This window comes from Typopeltis vanoorti, chromosome 7 (assembly GCF_054136105.1).
Source record: "Typopeltis vanoorti isolate ZY-2024b chromosome 7, IOZ_Tvanoo_1.0, whole genome shotgun sequence".
NCBI classification, from domain to species: Eukaryota; Metazoa; Arthropoda; class Arachnida; order Uropygi; family Thelyphonidae; genus Typopeltis; species Typopeltis vanoorti.
Genome location: NC_143555.1, coordinates 46,861,076 through 46,879,521, shown reverse-complemented (window position 1 = coordinate 46,879,521; position 18,446 = coordinate 46,861,076). Strand labels below are relative to the sequence as shown.

At 36.5% G+C, this 18,446-nt stretch overlaps 1 protein-coding gene across 1 annotated transcript in view; it reads left to right on the top strand.

Moving 5' to 3' along the window:
* LOC150104646 (beta-1,4-glucuronyltransferase 1-like) overlaps nt 1-6,555 on the top strand; it is a 330,743-nt gene extending 324,188 nt beyond the window's left edge. The window contains exon 4 of the mRNA XM_090395842.1: nt 1,476-6,555. Coding sequence (XP_090251968.1) covers nt 1,476-1,670 — 195 coding nt within the window. The 3' untranslated portion in view covers nt 1,671-6,555. The remainder of the gene's footprint in view (nt 1-1,475) is intronic.
* The last annotated feature ends 11,891 nt before the right edge of the window (nt 6,556-18,446 follow it).

The following is an 18,446-nucleotide window of genomic DNA, read 5'->3' as shown; positions in this document are numbered from 1 at the left end:
CTTTCCCATTATCGTGATAGGATCTTGGAGCATGCCGACAGATGCATTTGTATTTGCCACTGTTGCCGACACTTCGTTGTCATCTTTTGTGTGTGTGTGGGGGGGGGGGGGAATGACTGCTATTCACGTATGCATACAAGAAATGTCCAGCGCTCATAAATCTATAGTCGTATGTTGTTGTATTTTTTTTTTTTTAATGAAGTAAAATGGTGAAACCAATACACAATTTGCGACAGTTTTTTTCTCTTTCACTAATTCTCAGCTGAATTCTGTCCCTTCAAAATAACTGTATTCCGAATGCATGCGTCCCCTTCTTGCAGTACATGCCGAACTGCGGCGCATATGTAATAATGATGGTCGAGAAAATTACACACACTTTTAGACATTCAGTTGATTTATTTTTCGCAAAAGAGGACTGAAAATTCCAAATACTAATGCAGAGATATGAAGAAAGAACTCATTGGTCAAGGAATAATTCTCAGCTACATTCACGTAGAAAGCATAACTTTCTGGACTATTGGACAAAATATTTGAACTAATTTTGTCCAATAGTCCTAGCAGTGTAAATTTTGTTTCATTGCCACCATTGTAATCCTGGAGGGAGATCTACATCTGCACATTCATGACTGCAGTAGCCCAGTGAAAACGCCTGCGCTGGTTAAAGCCATTTTTTATTATGGAACTTATCTTCAATCGTAGTAATAATAGAATCATTTTAGTCTTACATGTTGGCCAGTATCAGATTTGCTAATTGGAGATAATGGCATTCTTCCTGAAACTTAAGTTCTAGAATAAACTTGTAATATATTGTTCAGATTCATTCGGTGACAAGTTCTCGGATAGGTTAATCTCCTACTCACTGGACAAACTGGTCTTGGATATATACGTACAAGTCACCATTAAATCCAAGTTTTTTTCAACGATACGTAAACACGTAGAGAGGAAAAATAGTTTCATTTATTCAGTCCGCAAGGTTACTGGTGTTGCTGCGCTAAGTTAATACAGTTATATTTAGTTTGCAAATCTTCATATATAATTATCGTTTATGTAGACAGTCCTAAAAAAAGCATTTAAATCACTTTTTCAATAAAAGGGTGACTTTCTAAGAGTATACTTTGTCTGTCCTGAGCGACCACATCTTCCGGAGGGGAAGAACAGCGTATGGTCATGTACGATCGATATCCCTCTTTTCTGGCCTTCAAAGAAAACCATCTACAGCGTTAATTGTTGGTAACGATTTTGGCAGGCGTACGAAGTACCTTAACTTTGCTACAGCCAGCTGCAGTGTGAGTAATGTCTACTCTCAGACATGAAATGTATACAATTTGTGCTTATAAATTTCAGCGATAGCAAACATTTGCTGCAGGTTTTAATAAATATTCAATATCTAACAATTGTCTTTTGACTATTATATTTTAAGTGGTAATGATGTAATGCCTATTGACTCACTTTTTTTATTGTTTTATTTGTTTCAGGTGTGTGAATTGCACGTTGCCGGCTACAAGTTCTCCGTACTAAATAATGCCTTTGTCGTCCACCAAGGTCTCAAAACCCCTTCTTCCTTCCACAAGGACAAGGACACAGACCAAGAGAAGAACAGAATCCTTTTTCGCCAGTTCAAATCGGAATTGAAGGAAAAGTATCCAGACTCTTCCAGGAAATGCTACTAACTCGACTAGTCTTAGCAACAGCAGCAAGTTTGGACTGCATTTACTGCACAGAATAGTCCTGTACTTAGGGCTGACTTTCTGTAGTAACGATGGGTTGATTAATAGCAAAAGCCTTAGCTGATTTCCCCAACCCAGATGTTTATCTTATATGTACTTCTTAATGTTGTCTTTATCGTACTTGCGTCGTGTCCACGTGTCGTGTTATTAGTTCACATTTGTGATCTTTGTAAAGATGACTCTGATGGCTGACGAAGTTCTACTCAAGCTTCTTCGGAATATTTCGATTTATTAAATACCAGCGATTTAGTTTGTACAGAAAGCTAAAACATTTATTCTCGTTTCGCCCTATAAGTGATATTTAGGTGTGCATTTAGTCATTTGATACAGACGCATAGTTACCACTATGTACGGCAAAAGTTTAGTTCCGCGAGATTGTAATATTTGCCATTTTCATTTTCACCATCAGTCACTTTTATACTCGGTGTTTTTGCTGTAGTAGGATAACACTGCAGCCTGAAATAATTCTACGTGCCCTCGGATTGTTCTAAGGGTAGCTATTATCCGGTGTAACTATTTTGGAAATACTCCTAGAGTCGACACCAAAGCATGCCCAGCGTTGTTTTATATATATTTAATGATACTAACGTTACTGTAATATATTTATTTGTACCATTTTTAAGTCAAGCTAACTTAAATCGCATAACTATGCTGTGTGTGTCAGAGTAGTACAAATTATTTTTTATTTGCTAGCCCTAGTAGTTGCGCACTTGTGTTTGCTTCTCTGTCTAGCACACATAATGAAAGTCTGCGTGGGGGAACGAAATTTATCCATTTACTTAGTGTGGAGAGACAGTTATCGATTTTGTTCTCAGGAAATACTGATTATACCGAGACCCCCACCCTTCCCCACACACACGCACCTCGGCCTGGTAATTTGTAACACTGGCACTGCTATCTAGGCTGTCCTTCCCTTCTGGCTTTATAAGAGAATACTTGATAAGACAATGGACCGTTTCTCCCCTCCGGAGAAGAACAATACATAGTGATAGATAAGCTGTGGGTCCTCGAGATTCTTCCTGCCCTTTGTGAGCAAACATTTGAAACTTTTTCTCTTTTTACAAACTAATCAGTTATAAAATGCTGATAGGTGCAGAGAGAACTTCAAAACATCCAACAAATGCTGGAAATATTAGGATAATTTCCGCTGTAGTAGTTCATAAATACATTAAGGTATAGCCTAAGATCAGCACTTATTAATTCGGATAGTCCATAGTTGGACAGCTAGACTTTTTTTTTTTTTTTCAGCTTGTCCAGTATGGCTATACAAATAGCGTGAAAATCAAATATATAATAAATAAGTAAAATATAAAGGAAATATTGATTGCAAACTGGCTACCTTACAGGATTCCTTAAAAATTACTGCAGATGTTCGTCATGTTCACCAATGTTACGACACTAACGATAAAAGAATTTCGGTTTAAGCAACCATTTCTCGGTGTTCAAACCATAATTGGCTGTGTGTGTCAGCTGATAATTTAAAAGCTTAGCAAATCATTCGTTACTGCCCTGCTTCTTTCTCCTGGAGCCAATTTGAAAATGTAACGATATATTTGAATTCCAAAGTTGCACAGAAAATTAGTAGCATGAAGTCTAGTTTTTGCAGTTACCTGAAAAACACCTCACGTATATTTTTGTGGGAATGCGATCATTTCATAGTGTACGATTCAGATCAGTGTATATACAACCGTGCAGCTCTAGGCTAAGACACATTGTTTGTGACAGTTCTAAACGAGAAAAAGAAGGCGAAACAACTCGTGTATTTGTATCCATTATTTGCATAACCAACAGTTTTGAAGACATTTTCTGTCCGCTCTGGTTTGTTCTTCGCTATTTCACAGCAACATTTGTGACACGTAATAGTTGCATTATGAGTAAAAATTGCTATCAACGTATAATTTGTTTTCGAAATAGAATATGGTTACGAGATGATTTTCGAATAACTGCAGAAAGAAGTCGAGTTTTACCATTGAATTCATTGCCGGTAAGCCTCGTGTTGAATGATGGGTGTTGGAGCAAGCTGCTGTGAAAGATGCATAAATTAGCTGTTAATTTTGTTCCCTGAACATGAATAACAAGACTTTTTTTTTTTTAAATACTTCATTGAGTTTTTAGTATCCTATATAGTGGAGGATATTGTCTCTCCAGTTTAACTTGAAGTAAGAATAATAAAAAATGTTAGTTCCCTCATTCTCGGCTACCTCATAGCATTGTGGTTCGCTTACTATTATTATAGTTCAGTGATACGAACAAGCATTCAAATAGACTACATAAAATACAAACACGTAGAGCTTGTATTTTATGTAGTCTCACACCAATGCTGGTGTGCTTCTCCCTTCGTGAAATTCTTAGTAAATGAGAGGTGAACAACGAAACGCTCGTATGATTCGGATTTTCAAATACCAGAATTAAAATGACTACTTCTTGATACTATAATAGAACCAACATCTTGCAGTAAGAGAACCGGTTAATTTAAATCTGTTTAAGTTTGTTGTAGATTGCAAGGCGCGATATTGAATTCGTTTGTATATATTAGGGTTGATTTTTATGTTAGCTGTAATGATTCCAATGCATTCAATTTTGTTCCTTTTGATTAATAAGAAAATCTTTCACCCCCTATATCGTTATTTTTCTCCCCTATTTCCGCGAGTGAACCTTCAAAAAAATTGGGAACTACGAATAGTAATATGGTAACAACTTTAACAGTCTAGAATAATTATTTCCGGTTATTTAATAAAATTAAATGTTGCCAACACCTCAAATAAACACCCGATATGGGAAAAGTCGATAAAGAGATCAGTGTCAGCTGCAAAGTCAACTTTGCTGTGTGCTATATAAGGGTGCTTTGTTCAAGTTTTGTAATGAATTAATACAGCAGCTCTGCTTTAAAATTGGTTTCACCTTAATCCGAAGGTTCTGTCTGTGTATGCAGACAGAACTTTTTTTTTTCATCATTTAGATAATTAGCGTTTCACAATATAGCTGTGTGCGCTTTAAAACATTTTACGCTCTTTCCTCATTCTCTTCTGAAGAGATCCTCCGTGTGCGCAGAGATTGCTTTCTCGTAGTACGGAAAAGTGACGTTATTTGAGCAGCTGTAATTCCGAACCATTCGATAATCATTATTATGTTGGGCATGAACTTTCACATGCGAAATCTTTCAAAGGACCTTCATGCATTGTATGCGATATTAAATGTATCCGTAGGAAGGTAGGTGACCTGTCTAAAATAATTTAACACATGGCCAGAGGTAATTAGGTATAGTTTCGAGAGAGTACATTAACGGAATTTCTGGATCTGTTCAAAGCACTGTATTTCATCACCACAAAATCGGTGCGTTCTGTCATAGCGCGTGCTGTTGCTCTGTCAACTATTAAAATGCATGACTTGATTGAAAATGAGCTGGAGATCAGCGGTGATATCGTGTATTCAGGTGGCAATCTCAGCTTAAAGAAGGAGCGTATGAGTCATTTCCTCCACAGCCCGTGCAGCAGCGAGGTGTACGCTTCGATGATTTTGTTCGGTTGCTGATATAAACGAGGCCGCAACTACAGTTCAGTATTGTAGCGACCAATGCAAATAGATCTTCCATAGATGCTGTACTGAAACCTATTAGACGAACTATCATATAATTTGAAACGTTTTGCCGCAGAAACTAATCCCGCAATCGTCGAGAGGGGAGGAAGTCGCACGCTAATTGGAAATTGCTGCAATCCACTACTGATCTGATCTGGAATTAGTTCCGATAAATGACCGCACGGGTGGGTGGGTAGGTAGATAGAAATGTTAAACTCCAACACGTTAATGACTTCCATTGCGTATTAACGATACACGAGTGGTTATGGGGTGTAAAGTAAATTTAGAACCAAACTTTTAGTTTGCAGCTCAATCGACAAAAACCTTCAGATTTAGCGTTGAACAACTTCTCGTCTCCTCTAGTAAGTCATTTTGCTTAAATAAATATACCAAAGATGTTGTCAAATAAAAAGTGTGTGTGTAAGTGTTTATCGTAATAGCATAAATTTATTTCCATTGTACATATGCATGACTTGTACAGAATTTGTGTGTAAATAATTTCGTTTTTTGTTGTTTTTTTTTATGTTGTTAGCAATCTCGAAGGAATTCTTAAAGTCCAGTACTGACAAAATGTTTTTCTTACAATAAAATAAAAAATACAAGCCACACCTCCGTCATCTCTCCGTGCTAAATTATGAGTTTCACGGATTAAATGCTACAGTATGCTTAATCTTTTCTAATAAGAGTATTATTGTATGACGATTCTCATCCAGATTAGACCAATTGGGTCTAATCCAGGATGAGATCTAACCCGTAATCGTAATATCCATGATATAATCGTTTTGTGTGCTATAATTTCCCCTCTTTGTATAATGCAAATGATTTGCACAAATATTCACTGTCATGTGTACAAAATCGATTATGTATATGATGCTATATAGTCCTAAAAGAAAAAAAATATGTTATCTAGTAATGCAGGAATACAACATTGTCTGCAGTCCCTGAGCATTAAAGCTTTTGGTTGACATCCACCAGAGCGTTCGAAAAAATGGGCCTCAAACTATCAGATTAAGCATTCTCTTATGTCAGTTTTGGAAGAACATGTCTTATTCACAGCGCTTTGGTCTCTATTACTGTTGACAGTGTCTTCCACTGGTCTGCAGAAGATGTGTTTATGCTATTGTTCCCGTACCTGCTAATACTCAGCCATGTGCCATCCAGTGTGTGTAAAAATCTAAAAACAAAAAAAAAAAAAAAACGTGCTTTCAAATTATGTAGTTGCATATGTGACACTAATAAAGAATGAAAGCTATATACTGTCTTACTGTTTTATTTTATGTAGTACTAGAACACTTGTGCTTGTAAGCCTCGAGCTTAAAAACCCAAAATAATGTGGTAACTGACTTTGCGCTGTTTATTGTGCTTACCATGTCAACAAAAAACGACTCTTTCACAAAATAAAACAAGATTGTTATAGATCAAACATTTTTTTATTCCATTAGCGATCAATACACCCAGTAGTTTATACGATTAGCACTACTACAGCAAAGTTTATGACACATTAAACGCAACGTTCATTTTATTATAAGTCTCAAAGGATTCCCTAAAACAGACTGGAAGACTCCTTCAAATGGCGGATGATAACATCGGTTGTTTTATTAGTGCCATTACGTTTCTAATTCTGCTCCTCCCAAAGACCTACTTAGTTTGGCTGTTCTCTCATATATCGTAACTGGGTGGAGTTCTCCCTACAATCATGTCTTGACTAATGCAATTGCGCAACTGTTACTTTCCTACTGCACCATACTCTGCCCTAGTTCAATTACTAGAATTGTTCATTTCCATCTTGTTTGAACTATCGAACACCAGGGGTCGCTTACAGCAAAACTACTAATGCGTTTCGGAAGAACTATTTAAGAAAAGTGAATCCACCGTATCTTAAATCTAGTGAATTGGCAACCCAAACCCTGTCGTTTGAGTTCATGAATTGAATTTAAATCATCAATCGCATTATTAAATATAAATGGAGTTAAGGTATACCTTCAACATTTTTGTCCCTATTTATGCTTATGAATGTACTAAATGTGTGTAAATAATTTACTTTAGTCGCCTATCTACTCTGCACAGAATAAATCCCACGCGTGTATCGGACCTAGTCCAGGTGACCAACCGGGAATTTTTCATTTACTAACGCCAGATACTCACCCTGCCACCCATTGAGTCGAAATGGCATACGTGAGTGGAATGCAAATCGTAGTTTCATTTAACAAATTACGTTTTGGTGTTAATTTAGGCAGTTTCTCAGTACTATGTGGATACTGTGTAATGGGGATAAGGATGTTTTTCTCAATCCCCTGGAGAAGATAAGATGCCAATTCTGAATTCTGCCATTTTATACGCTCTACAACTGCTGTAAAGTTGCTAGGCGCATAGAAATGAGTACAAAACCACTTAACTGGCCCCTCCAAATATCAAAATGTCATTTATCTCGCTCCCCATCCCTTTAAAATTTACAAAGAACAAGTATTTGTTCCATCATACTTTTGACAGAAACGGAAGGAAAAAAAACCTTGGGGCGGTTATTTTTTTTCATACAAGATTATGAAAAAAAAAAAGACTTAAAAATTAAACATGTTTGCTGCTTGGTCGCAAGAGTGATTGGTGTATCCAATCTACAAGTTCAAGAGAGGATATTTTCTGATCAATTTCATCACCTGGTGCGAGACCACAAGCCTGCTTAGTGGAAGCCAAAAATGGCTGAAAGGTGGGTTAAGCATTGATTATATATTTCTTCTCTTCTAAGATTTCTAAAGTTTTTCAGCTTTGTTTATTATAATGTGTATATTATTCCCAACTTGTTCTAAGATATTTGAGTCTTCTGCTATCTATAGCGGGCTGGCAGTTCTGATTAGCAAGTGAATAGCATACTCTCTCCAAGCTGCGTTCGAATCTCGCTGTGACCATGAATGTTTTTAGGTGCAAGATGAATTTCGCCATCCGGTGTGGGAGACCAGTCTGTTTGTTGAAGCCGACAGTGGCTTCTAAAAGTCCATGTTTTGTCACCACAGGAGGGGTTTCTGTATTATGTTAAAAATAAAGAACAATAACGTTAGTCCAGATGCGATATTAATGTCTTGCAGGTTCACAACTTTTCGTGAGTGGAAGTATTTAAAATATAGTCATTTTTTCTTATGCTTTTGAACATTGTCTTTACTGGCTTCAGAACCTACATTGTCAACAGCAATTTTAAGTTTTCTAAAAGGTACCATGTCTAAAGCATTTTCTGTAACTAACAAAATGTGATAATGTCTGCACATTGTAATATTATTCTTCTACTTACGTTGTCTTTTACAGTTTCCTCTAATACACTTATCTAAACCCTAGTTAAACAGAATGAGTGAATGCATCTCCTTGTTTCATTCCTATCTCAGTAGTGAAACTAGTTCAGATCTAATTGTATTAACCGGTATCATGCTTTACTTTCAATGGCACCAATTTTGATTAAATTTATTTTATTCCCAGTTCGTTAAATACTCTCCAAAGGCTAACTTTCCGAATGCTATATGCTTTATTTGTAATTATAAATCGATAAAGATTGATTACATTATCGTTTTTCCCCAAAAAAATTTGTTTTAATGTAAATGTTATTAACTATTATATATCCTCCTTTTATAATCACCAATCGCTAGTTTTTTTTTTTATATTAAATCTATTACATAATATTTCGTAATGTGGAGAGAAGGGAGATCCATCTTTGATTCACTTGCAAATATTTTTTTTGTTTTATATATTAATTTTAATATAATTCTTTCCGTTCTGAGGTACATCTTCATTTTTCATATAAAATTTATCCATCATTTTCTATAGTTAATTTACTACAACCGGGGGGGGGGAGCGGAAAACTAAGCCTTGTTACTCGACTGTTGCCAAATAAGACCCGCTAATGTTAGTCTACCGTTTTCAACTCATTATTTACAAAAAATAATAAATCCTCTAATGCTTTTTCATTCACCAAAAGGGAGTTGCGCTCTTTTAGCCGATATTCCTGATCACTGTTTAGTTGTATCTACTCCTGTTTCTGTTTTTCCTTCCATGACATGGAAGGAAAAACTTCACTCATTTAACTTTACATATTTCATTCCACGATAATTGAGTGAAATATGCTCAGATTGTCCCTGAGCATATTTCCCTAGCCTAACCCAGTTTTCAGTACGTCTCTTACCCCCCCCCCCCTCCTATTCTCTTATTGTAATAACAGATTGTGTGTGAGGGGGGGGGGGTATTGACGTAGCTAATTGAGCCTTCAGATACGCAATCTCACTGGCAGAAGTAAAATACCAGTTATTGCTCTTATTCAGTATATCATGCCACTCGACGTTCAGCAGAGAGTAGCATCATTTTGCAAGGACTTTGGCTGCTCTGCTGAACACACTCCCTATTCAGCCGAACTCTGTCTCCGTGACAAAGAGGCATATGATGGATCTCCTTCAGAAATATAAAAGCCATTTGTTTACTTGTATGGAACTTAATTCTCCGAGCATGCTTTTGTATTGTATGCATAATAACAGTCCTTTAAGAGAATCAAACACTGACGTCGGTCATCATTGTTTGATCCCACGTCTGTACGTAGATGTGCGAGACCAAACTAGTTCCAGACATGCGTGGGGCACTGGTGACGTCAGCGTTGCGCCCTTTTCTATACCCAGCACTTTTGCTTTGCCTGTTCCTGTGTGCGTGATGTTTGTATGGACGTGCAAACTGAGGACAACATTTAATAAATGTTTCCTAATAATGACAATGCCGGAGTCGATTAGATAAAATGGAATCGCCACAGAATCGTAGCGTTGTGAACGGATGTCGTGCCATTTGCTGTAATTGTAATATTCATTCTTGTAAAAATGATGGATGTGTTTCAAATGTCTTTCGAACCACACCCAAAGCAAGTCCCCTCCTCTTGCTTCGCTGGCGCACGTGTTCCGTCTTTTCATCTCATGATGTACACAGAAGATATGAATTTGCCAAAATGTATAGCAAAAGCGGAAATAAGGAACGCTATCTAGAACTGCTTGTTTGTAAAACAAGTTTGTGTCATCTAATCATCTGCGTTCAATGCAGTTTTTTCCCCTCTTTCTCCTCGTAATTAGGGATCACTTATTACTACAAGATGCACGCAGTCTTTCGTTTGGGCCACCAACTAATCTAAATGATTCATTTTTGTGTAACAAAACTGTTTCTTAATTCGAGATGATGTTCGTGTTGTATAAGTGTTCAGCAAAACTCGTTATGAAGCCTTTGATTTTCAAAGCAGTAAGGGCTATTGGAACAGCATTGTATTACTCTATCCATCGTAATATTTAATGCGCTATTCATAAAGCTTAAATAAGACCAAGCAATTAAGTGATTCGTAGACGGCCTTTGATCAGCACATTGAAGCAAACAAATATGACTGATCATACACTTAATGTTAAAACGCTGAAGAGAGAACGAGGTGAGGGGCTATTTTTGAAATGCGATTTATTTTATACTGCTAAATATTCCGATAAGCACCAACGTACACGAGAATTCAGAAGACGAATAAAAACAATATTCCTTCCAACAATAAATAGTTCTAACCTTGCTCCGATCTAGCCCCATCTGGGAAGTTCCATTTGTCAAGTTGAATTCTTCAGTAAGCATTAAATTTGGGAACAGGCTCTTGATCGAAGATCTGTTTCTACACCAGTGAGTGTATGCGATCCTTCAGTAAGGAAAACTGCTGTCTTTATCATTGTCTGCAAGTGCATTTTCCAACAAGAATTGGGTGGCAGAAGACTATTCTTTATTACGCTTTCAATTTAAAGATTAAACCCTCAATTATATTTGACAAGGAAAAAAAGATGTAGCTATAATATAATCTAATCGTTGTTGTTTGTAGCTATAATCTAATTTTAGATGTCACAAAGTCCTGGGTATCACACTGCTTAACCTTCGTGAGAAAGTAATTAACATAAATTTTGCTGCTTTTTTTTCTTCCCTTTTGTTTTCATTTATCTCCAAATTGTGAGCGGCTCTGAAGACGCTTGGCAGCCAAAACATAACCACCGAGTCTGTTGCTAGCCTACCCAGACTTCATGGTTGGCCGAAAAGTGTCCAGTATCCTGGTATATATGAGGATTATTCTCATGGATGTCAGCCTTGTCTTCTCAGTGATAATACCCACTGAACACATTTGACTGTTAATTCTTAGCTGGGGGTTGTTTCAGCCTAGGTAATGCTCTACATGATGACAATGTGGGCCGATACATCTAGAGTCTTATATCAATATTACTGTGCACTTTGTACGAAGGCATTTCAGTTTACGTTTATTTAAATTGTGAATGCATCGATGGATGAGTTTTTCACAGGCGTGAAAAATAGTAATCCGTAGTAAGGGAAAACAAACCAAACAAAACTCACGAAAAATCCAATAAATCAGACGCATTGTTCAATTTTAAATGTTTAGTAATTGGCTATGATGAATCATTTAGTGCTATAACTCAATATGACAAAACGATGTCACCAATTAGAAGTTCTTTGATATTCTCGGATCAAGGTAGAAACAAGCAATTGCTACCCTAACATCAATCCAGTCAGTCAATGATTAGTAACATTGTGGAATGAATTATGCTGACGAACTCTAGTGCCTCAAAAGTTCAAATAACTTATGCACCGATGTAAGTTGTATTTCCTGAAACTCAGGGTGCTTAACGTGAACATTCCATTTGAATGCAAGTGTTATTCACTCAACTATAATTTAGACAATCCTCGCTCTCTACCACCTACTTGTTAACCATTCACTTTTTCTTTGAACCGGTGTGTCTGTATATCAGGGGCGTATATTTCACCCACGGAATAGCAATATCATCGATGTTATATTTTTTCCATTTATTCCCGTTAAAGATTCCCCTAATCGTTTCCTGGCTTCGCGTGATTCCTAAAATTAAACGCGATATGCTAATGCTTCATATAGAGGACACTTTTCGACTCGTAAACGTTGCATCACATTCGCATTAATAGCCCGGATGTCCGGTCACAAATAAATACGCACATACACCTTTAAGCCTTTTTAAACGTACAGAGGGCTCAACGCTTCAAATTCTTAACGTTTTAGTGATTTTGAACCATCCAGAAACAGTGTGCGCTGAGACAATAGCACCCAGAAATCAGTGATTGTTATTGGTCATTGTGTCAACCAATCCGATCGAACGTTGTCATGAATTGCTGTTTTTGTTTTCTGAGTTTCATCTGTTTTGCGTGTGTTAAGCGTGAACTGATTGTAGACAAGTTTTTAATATATAATTTTCTATAAATAATTTATAATGTTTTTGCCCATATTTACAATGGGAAAACAGTTGACGATCTACGGAATATCCGATTTCCCACCAAACCTTTCACGGATTGTTAGTCGAAGAAAGTGGGAACTTGTGTATAAATAATTAAAACGAGTTATTTCAGCCTTTCTTTGGTTCAACGGGGAAAAATAATTTCCAAAGTGATTACTTTTTCTGACTTCTGTGCGTACTATATGGTTGTATTTAAAAATCATTTTAAATTTACAATATTTACAAAACGCCTAAACAGGTCTTCACGATGTTCCATCTTATGTGATTGCCTCTTTTGCAATCAAATTCAGTTTTTATGTTATATAGAAGGATGTGATCTTTAAAGCATGAGGTTTAAGTTTGGTTTGTTTGTTTAGTAATTGGCTATAGAATAAAGCAGTTCTAGTAGAACTGATTTATTTTAATTCATGTTTCACATATATAACACTAAATCCAGTGAGTCTAAATTATAATGTGGAGATAGTAAGACATTGAAGGGGAAGACACAGTTTTACAGTATATTTAAAATCAATGATTATGTAAAATAAACTTTACGCTGATAAAAAGTGAAGCTTAAACATTATTTCGCAATCACATCAACAAAAATAGTTCCCAACGCATGCCTAACTACCAACAAAAAAATTAAAGAAAAACTGTGGGAGTCATAAAACTAACAGCAAAAATTCCACATTTTCTTTTCCCCAACTAACCCGAAAGCATTTTCACTTTACCATCGATGGCGAGCATAAAACGTGTCGGATAAATTTCCCTTGAGCGGCTGTGGTTTTCCAGGAAGGGGTGGTGACGCTGTTAACGCTTAAGAGCACGTGGCATGTTCGAGACAAGAAAAGCGTCCCGTTTATCATTTTTAATAACAGTACTTGTGTATCATTTGTCACTCGGTGGCCCTTTGCGCCACCCTGCCGAAGGTGGTGGAGGAAGAGTGCATTGACGGAAGTGTCACTTTGTTTGTGCTAAAGGCTACTTGCGGAAAACTGTCGTTAAACCGTTGTAGGCACACGCCTTAAATGCTGATCTAAGAGAAAACACAGATCATCTCTCGCGGGAATAATTCTACAATCTCTATCTTAAATACTGAACGTCTATTTTTTCGCATTGGAACCCAAAAAATAAAATAAAAATATGTATTTAGTAACATGCTAAACGAACTTTTCCATAAGATAGTATGGAGAAACCGAGTATCTATCAAAATTATGGTTTAAAAAAAATATATATATATATATACGAATTTCGATCGGGGAGTTATTTGGTTCTAAAAATTTAAATGGCAGATTTAGTTTGCTCAGAAATTAGTTTCTATTTCTGAGCAAACAGCAAAACCATTCACATCTAGAATCACTTCAGCATGTGGACAATACTGTATTTTTCTGCTGCTTTCAAAAATTAGTGCTTCCTTTTTGCTGTACACTAGCGCCCTCTTACTATTGTTCAGAAAACTGCATTAGGATTGATCACACTAGATTTTTAGTGATTATTACACAATAATCAGATGAAATGAGAGAAGTCAGTCACTTTTTCATATTTTTAAAACTGTCCTGAACAGATGCATGACTGGTCAAAATCAACCAGTTCGTTGTAAACAATTTAAGAGTCTTCGTTAACTCCCATTCCTGATCAGTTCCTTCCGGGACGAAGAAAAAATTCTCATTAACGAATGTCAACTCCAAACAAAGCCTATTTTGAAGGAGAAAAGGTTTATGGAATAATTTTTCATAAGCGACATTTCAGTTGACTAAGCAACGAAGCCACGCTCAGTGAACCGAGTTATTAAAAAGTATTTTATGGCAGTTGCGAAGTGATCTTTTGATGTGCATGACTTGAGAAATAATTACCAAGTTGTAGTACAAGATCTAGTTGTTTCTCTTCATAAACAGCTATTTTGGACCCGAGGTAGTACGAACATTGAGTGCTGGATTTTCCACCAAATCTTAAGACAAAGTAGACAGTCAGTGATTGCCGGATTAGGTCAAACCCTTAACTGCTTGTTCCGAAATAAGAAAGAATACCGATTACCATAGTAATAAACCTACGCCTCTGTTTTCATTTTAGATAAATTCCTGTTTTAATTAGCGCGCAATATCCAGTCCGAATTTTAAAATTGATTTGTTTTTATTTTGTTTAAAATAAATACAATAGTTAAATCCCTAGTTTTGCTTGATAACTAAATGGAGCAGTCGCATCCAATAGATGTTGCTTCTTACAGTTATATCTGAATGTTACTCAAAAAAAAATAATAATAATAAAATGATTTCAGTCCATTTTAAGGAAATTAAATGGCATAGTGCCGAATAAGTGCAGCAAGATAATTACTTCCGGTATACTGGGACAGTAACAGAAGAAGTACTTCCGACATCTTCTGAACGAAGCGTGTTTGTTTCAGACGTATCAATTAGCTACACAATACTCGGTATCCATGACGTCACTTGGCCCGAAAACACTACTCGAACTACTTCCTTCACCAGTTGCGAGCTTTCCTCCCACAGCTCTTTTTACGGTTACGTTCAACCGATCTTATGTGAAACACGGCAAAACTCGGTAGATAAAAGGACGAAAAATTTTTAAAAGTGAAACAGGAGAAAAAGCTACATACACATGCGCCACCTAGTGCAAAAATAAAATAAGCCGATACCGAAGAAAAATGTTTTAAAAGAAAAAAAAAGTTCCTGCAAGTTTCTTTAACTTGCTAGAACGTACAGCTAATATCCGTTCCAGAAACTAATCTTTACTTTTTTCCTTCTTTTCTATTTTTTTTTTCTATTGTACTGTTTGAAGAAGTTGAGAAAACTCCCCGCGACTTCCGACTGAGAAAAGGTAAATACCCATCACCTCCATGTTTTCTTTCATTACTCCTTTCTTGAGATGTTAGTCCGAAGAAAAAGCAAAAGATGGTTCCTGCAGTTTCTTTAAAACAATATCTCGTGAAAGAAAGACATCAATAACTGCTCCTCTGAAACACAAAGAACCAGGAAGGTTGCCTTCCTTCTGGCTATTGACAGATGGTGTTTATATTCACTTTCGTTTCCTTTTTATAGCGAACCCCCGCCAGCGTTCTATTCCTATCAGCATCGTTGAGCTTCCATGATTTCTGAGCAAACTTTCTGATGGAAACATTACCGTCCTGGGAAGACACACTTCTCGGAGAATGAAGTAAAGAAAAATAAGGGAAAAAAAAAAAAAAAAGATGATCACTTATCGGTCCGGTTTTTCATTGTTTTCAAAGAGAACCAGAAGAAAAGTTTAAGTATTCCTTGGAATTTATTTTCTTGAAAGATATCAACTTCATCTACTGCTTTGTGTCTTGCTCGCATTTCTTACGATATGTAACTTGTAAATGGCTTTTCTTGGAAGAACAGCTTTTTGACGGACGTTCACCTTATACCCTCAAGGAAATTCGTTATTATGCTCACTGTTATTTAACTTTATTACGCGAAAGAGGTCAAAGGTTTGCGATAGAAATTTTATCGACTCACTAGTGAAGGTTTTCTTTATCTGTACTTGTTTAGTAGTCATTTTATAGAATACAACTGGAGGTGTCTTTGTTATGTTGGTTAACAAATTAGACACGCCTTCAAATACTAGCTACCAGTTTTTTTTTTTTTTTTCACAAGAATACAAAATAGGCCTGTCTTAAATATTTTGCGAGACCAATTCCCTTGTTTACCAGCGAATTTAAGAGAGATTCATCGCTACATTACCTAAGGCTATTTTAACAATTTTTATATCCTTAACGCGAAGCACATCTATAAGAGATTCAAGACTTGCTATCAGGAAAGCAAGATGTGGTCTCGCGCATAGCGACTATATCAAAAGAGGAGCATGTACAAAAGTTCACACGAATTTCTCTTGCTAAACAACTTCCAACTGATTAAGAATCAAAAGATCGTTCAAACGAAATTTCTACATACTTATTAGATACAAAATTAAGGAAGATTTCGTACAAGTAATACAGGCAGTGTTCACAGATTTGACATAGTTTAATATGTGAATATGATCGGTAGCACTTTTTCATATTCATATGCTACCTCTTCAAGTATACAGGAGTGTGTCAAAGAGGGTAGATTCGAACATTGGTTCGAAAAACCTTAAAAAAAATAAGGATGTCCAACCTGATTCTGTTCAAATTAAGTTTCGTTAGCGTATTAGTTAGAACTGGAATCAGAAATTCCGATCCGAGCAGACGAGATTGATAAAAGGGGGAGGGGCGAATATTCCTCGTTTTTTACCGCCCTCAAAGACTGCAACTTGACAAGAATGTTCACTGTTTGCGGTTCTAGGTTACGGGGTAATAAAGATAAACGTGCCTTCGTTTCTAATTATTTTTGCATGCCTCGTCACGTCGAAATATTAAAAAGAAAAACGTAAGATGCAGAACATCGAAAAGCAGAGAAAAACATTTTTCAAATATTCCTGTTTTTAAAATGTCATAGTTTTATTTTTGTTAATAAAATATAATTCGTGGCTCTTGGAATTTCTTCCTGCTTTTTTCTCTTTTATTAATGGTCATGTTACACACGAGAAGTTATCTAGCTTATAGTACAGCAGTACCATGGATGGACATGTACATTTTACTTAGGAAATTGGGAGTATCATTGAGATGATACTCCCAAGACAATGGATTTTTACTGAGTTAAGGTCTGTTCTGAGCTAAAGAAGACGCTCACGAGATAAAATTTGTAATATGTTTATGCCAAGGAAAATTACAGGCGTTATCTCAAGCGATGTTGTCTCGTCAAAGGCTTTTGCTATTGTAAAATAACACTGAGTAAAGGCTTCTTTAGCTGGAGAGGGGAAAAGGAAATAAGACAGGACAAAGATTTGATGGCACTGAAATTAATAAGGTACAGGAACACGTTAAAAAATCGATATCAGAATTCAAGTTGTAGACGTTGATATTCATATTCTGATGAATGAGGAGAAATGCATTGCAAAACCGCGAATCTTATCTGAATTCAATTAGAAAAAAAGTCACCGATGTATAAAAAAGGAAAGGGTCCTGTAGAACCTTGATATTCGTTGTGAAATCTGTGGATAAAGAAAGCACGTTTTCCACGTAATGTTAATATCAGAGAGAAAGCTGAAAAACTCCGTAAATCCGATCATAAGATGGATTGATTTTAATTATGGCCCATATTATAAATAGTATTCAAACTGCTTCTGTGTGGTTTGTGTCTTTTTAAAGGATGAAAAGGTTTTGCTGCCGGTGATAATCCTGTCATCTCACTTTTAGGCCAAAAGCCCTTAAAAAGGTTCTTCGCGCCCTAGACTCACAAGATCGGACTTTCTTAATAGGCTTTTGAGCCAAATCCAATCACATGTCTTTGGATCAACACAACAAGATCCTCCGGTGATCATTTATTAGGATCAGAGATTTTCAAGTATTAGTAACTGATCACTCATAATTTCTTCATGATTTCAAAAGATGAAGGGAAAAAAATCCACATTGAAAAGTTCAGAATGTTGGTAGTATTACAGACAGCAAATGAATGTAACAGAATAGCGGGATTATTAGCCAAAGAGGATTAAAAAAAAACTAACCTGTAAACTGTGACATGGTATCAGATTGCACAAATGCCACCGATGGAGAAGAAAAACACTCCAAAGAATGCAATGGTCAGCCTGGTTGGTCGAGGGGATTGTTTTCACTCTAATAAGTCGTGGGTTCGATTCCCACCCTGTGCACGCATATTTGTGACCGTCTAGGTGGAGATGAATTTCATCGCCTGGTGTGAGACACCACCGCCTTGCTTATTCGGAGGCCTGAAGGGGCTTGAAAAAGCTTCTTGTGTGGCCTCTATTTATATATATATATATTCAGGAACCTTGCTCTAAAGAACAAAAACTT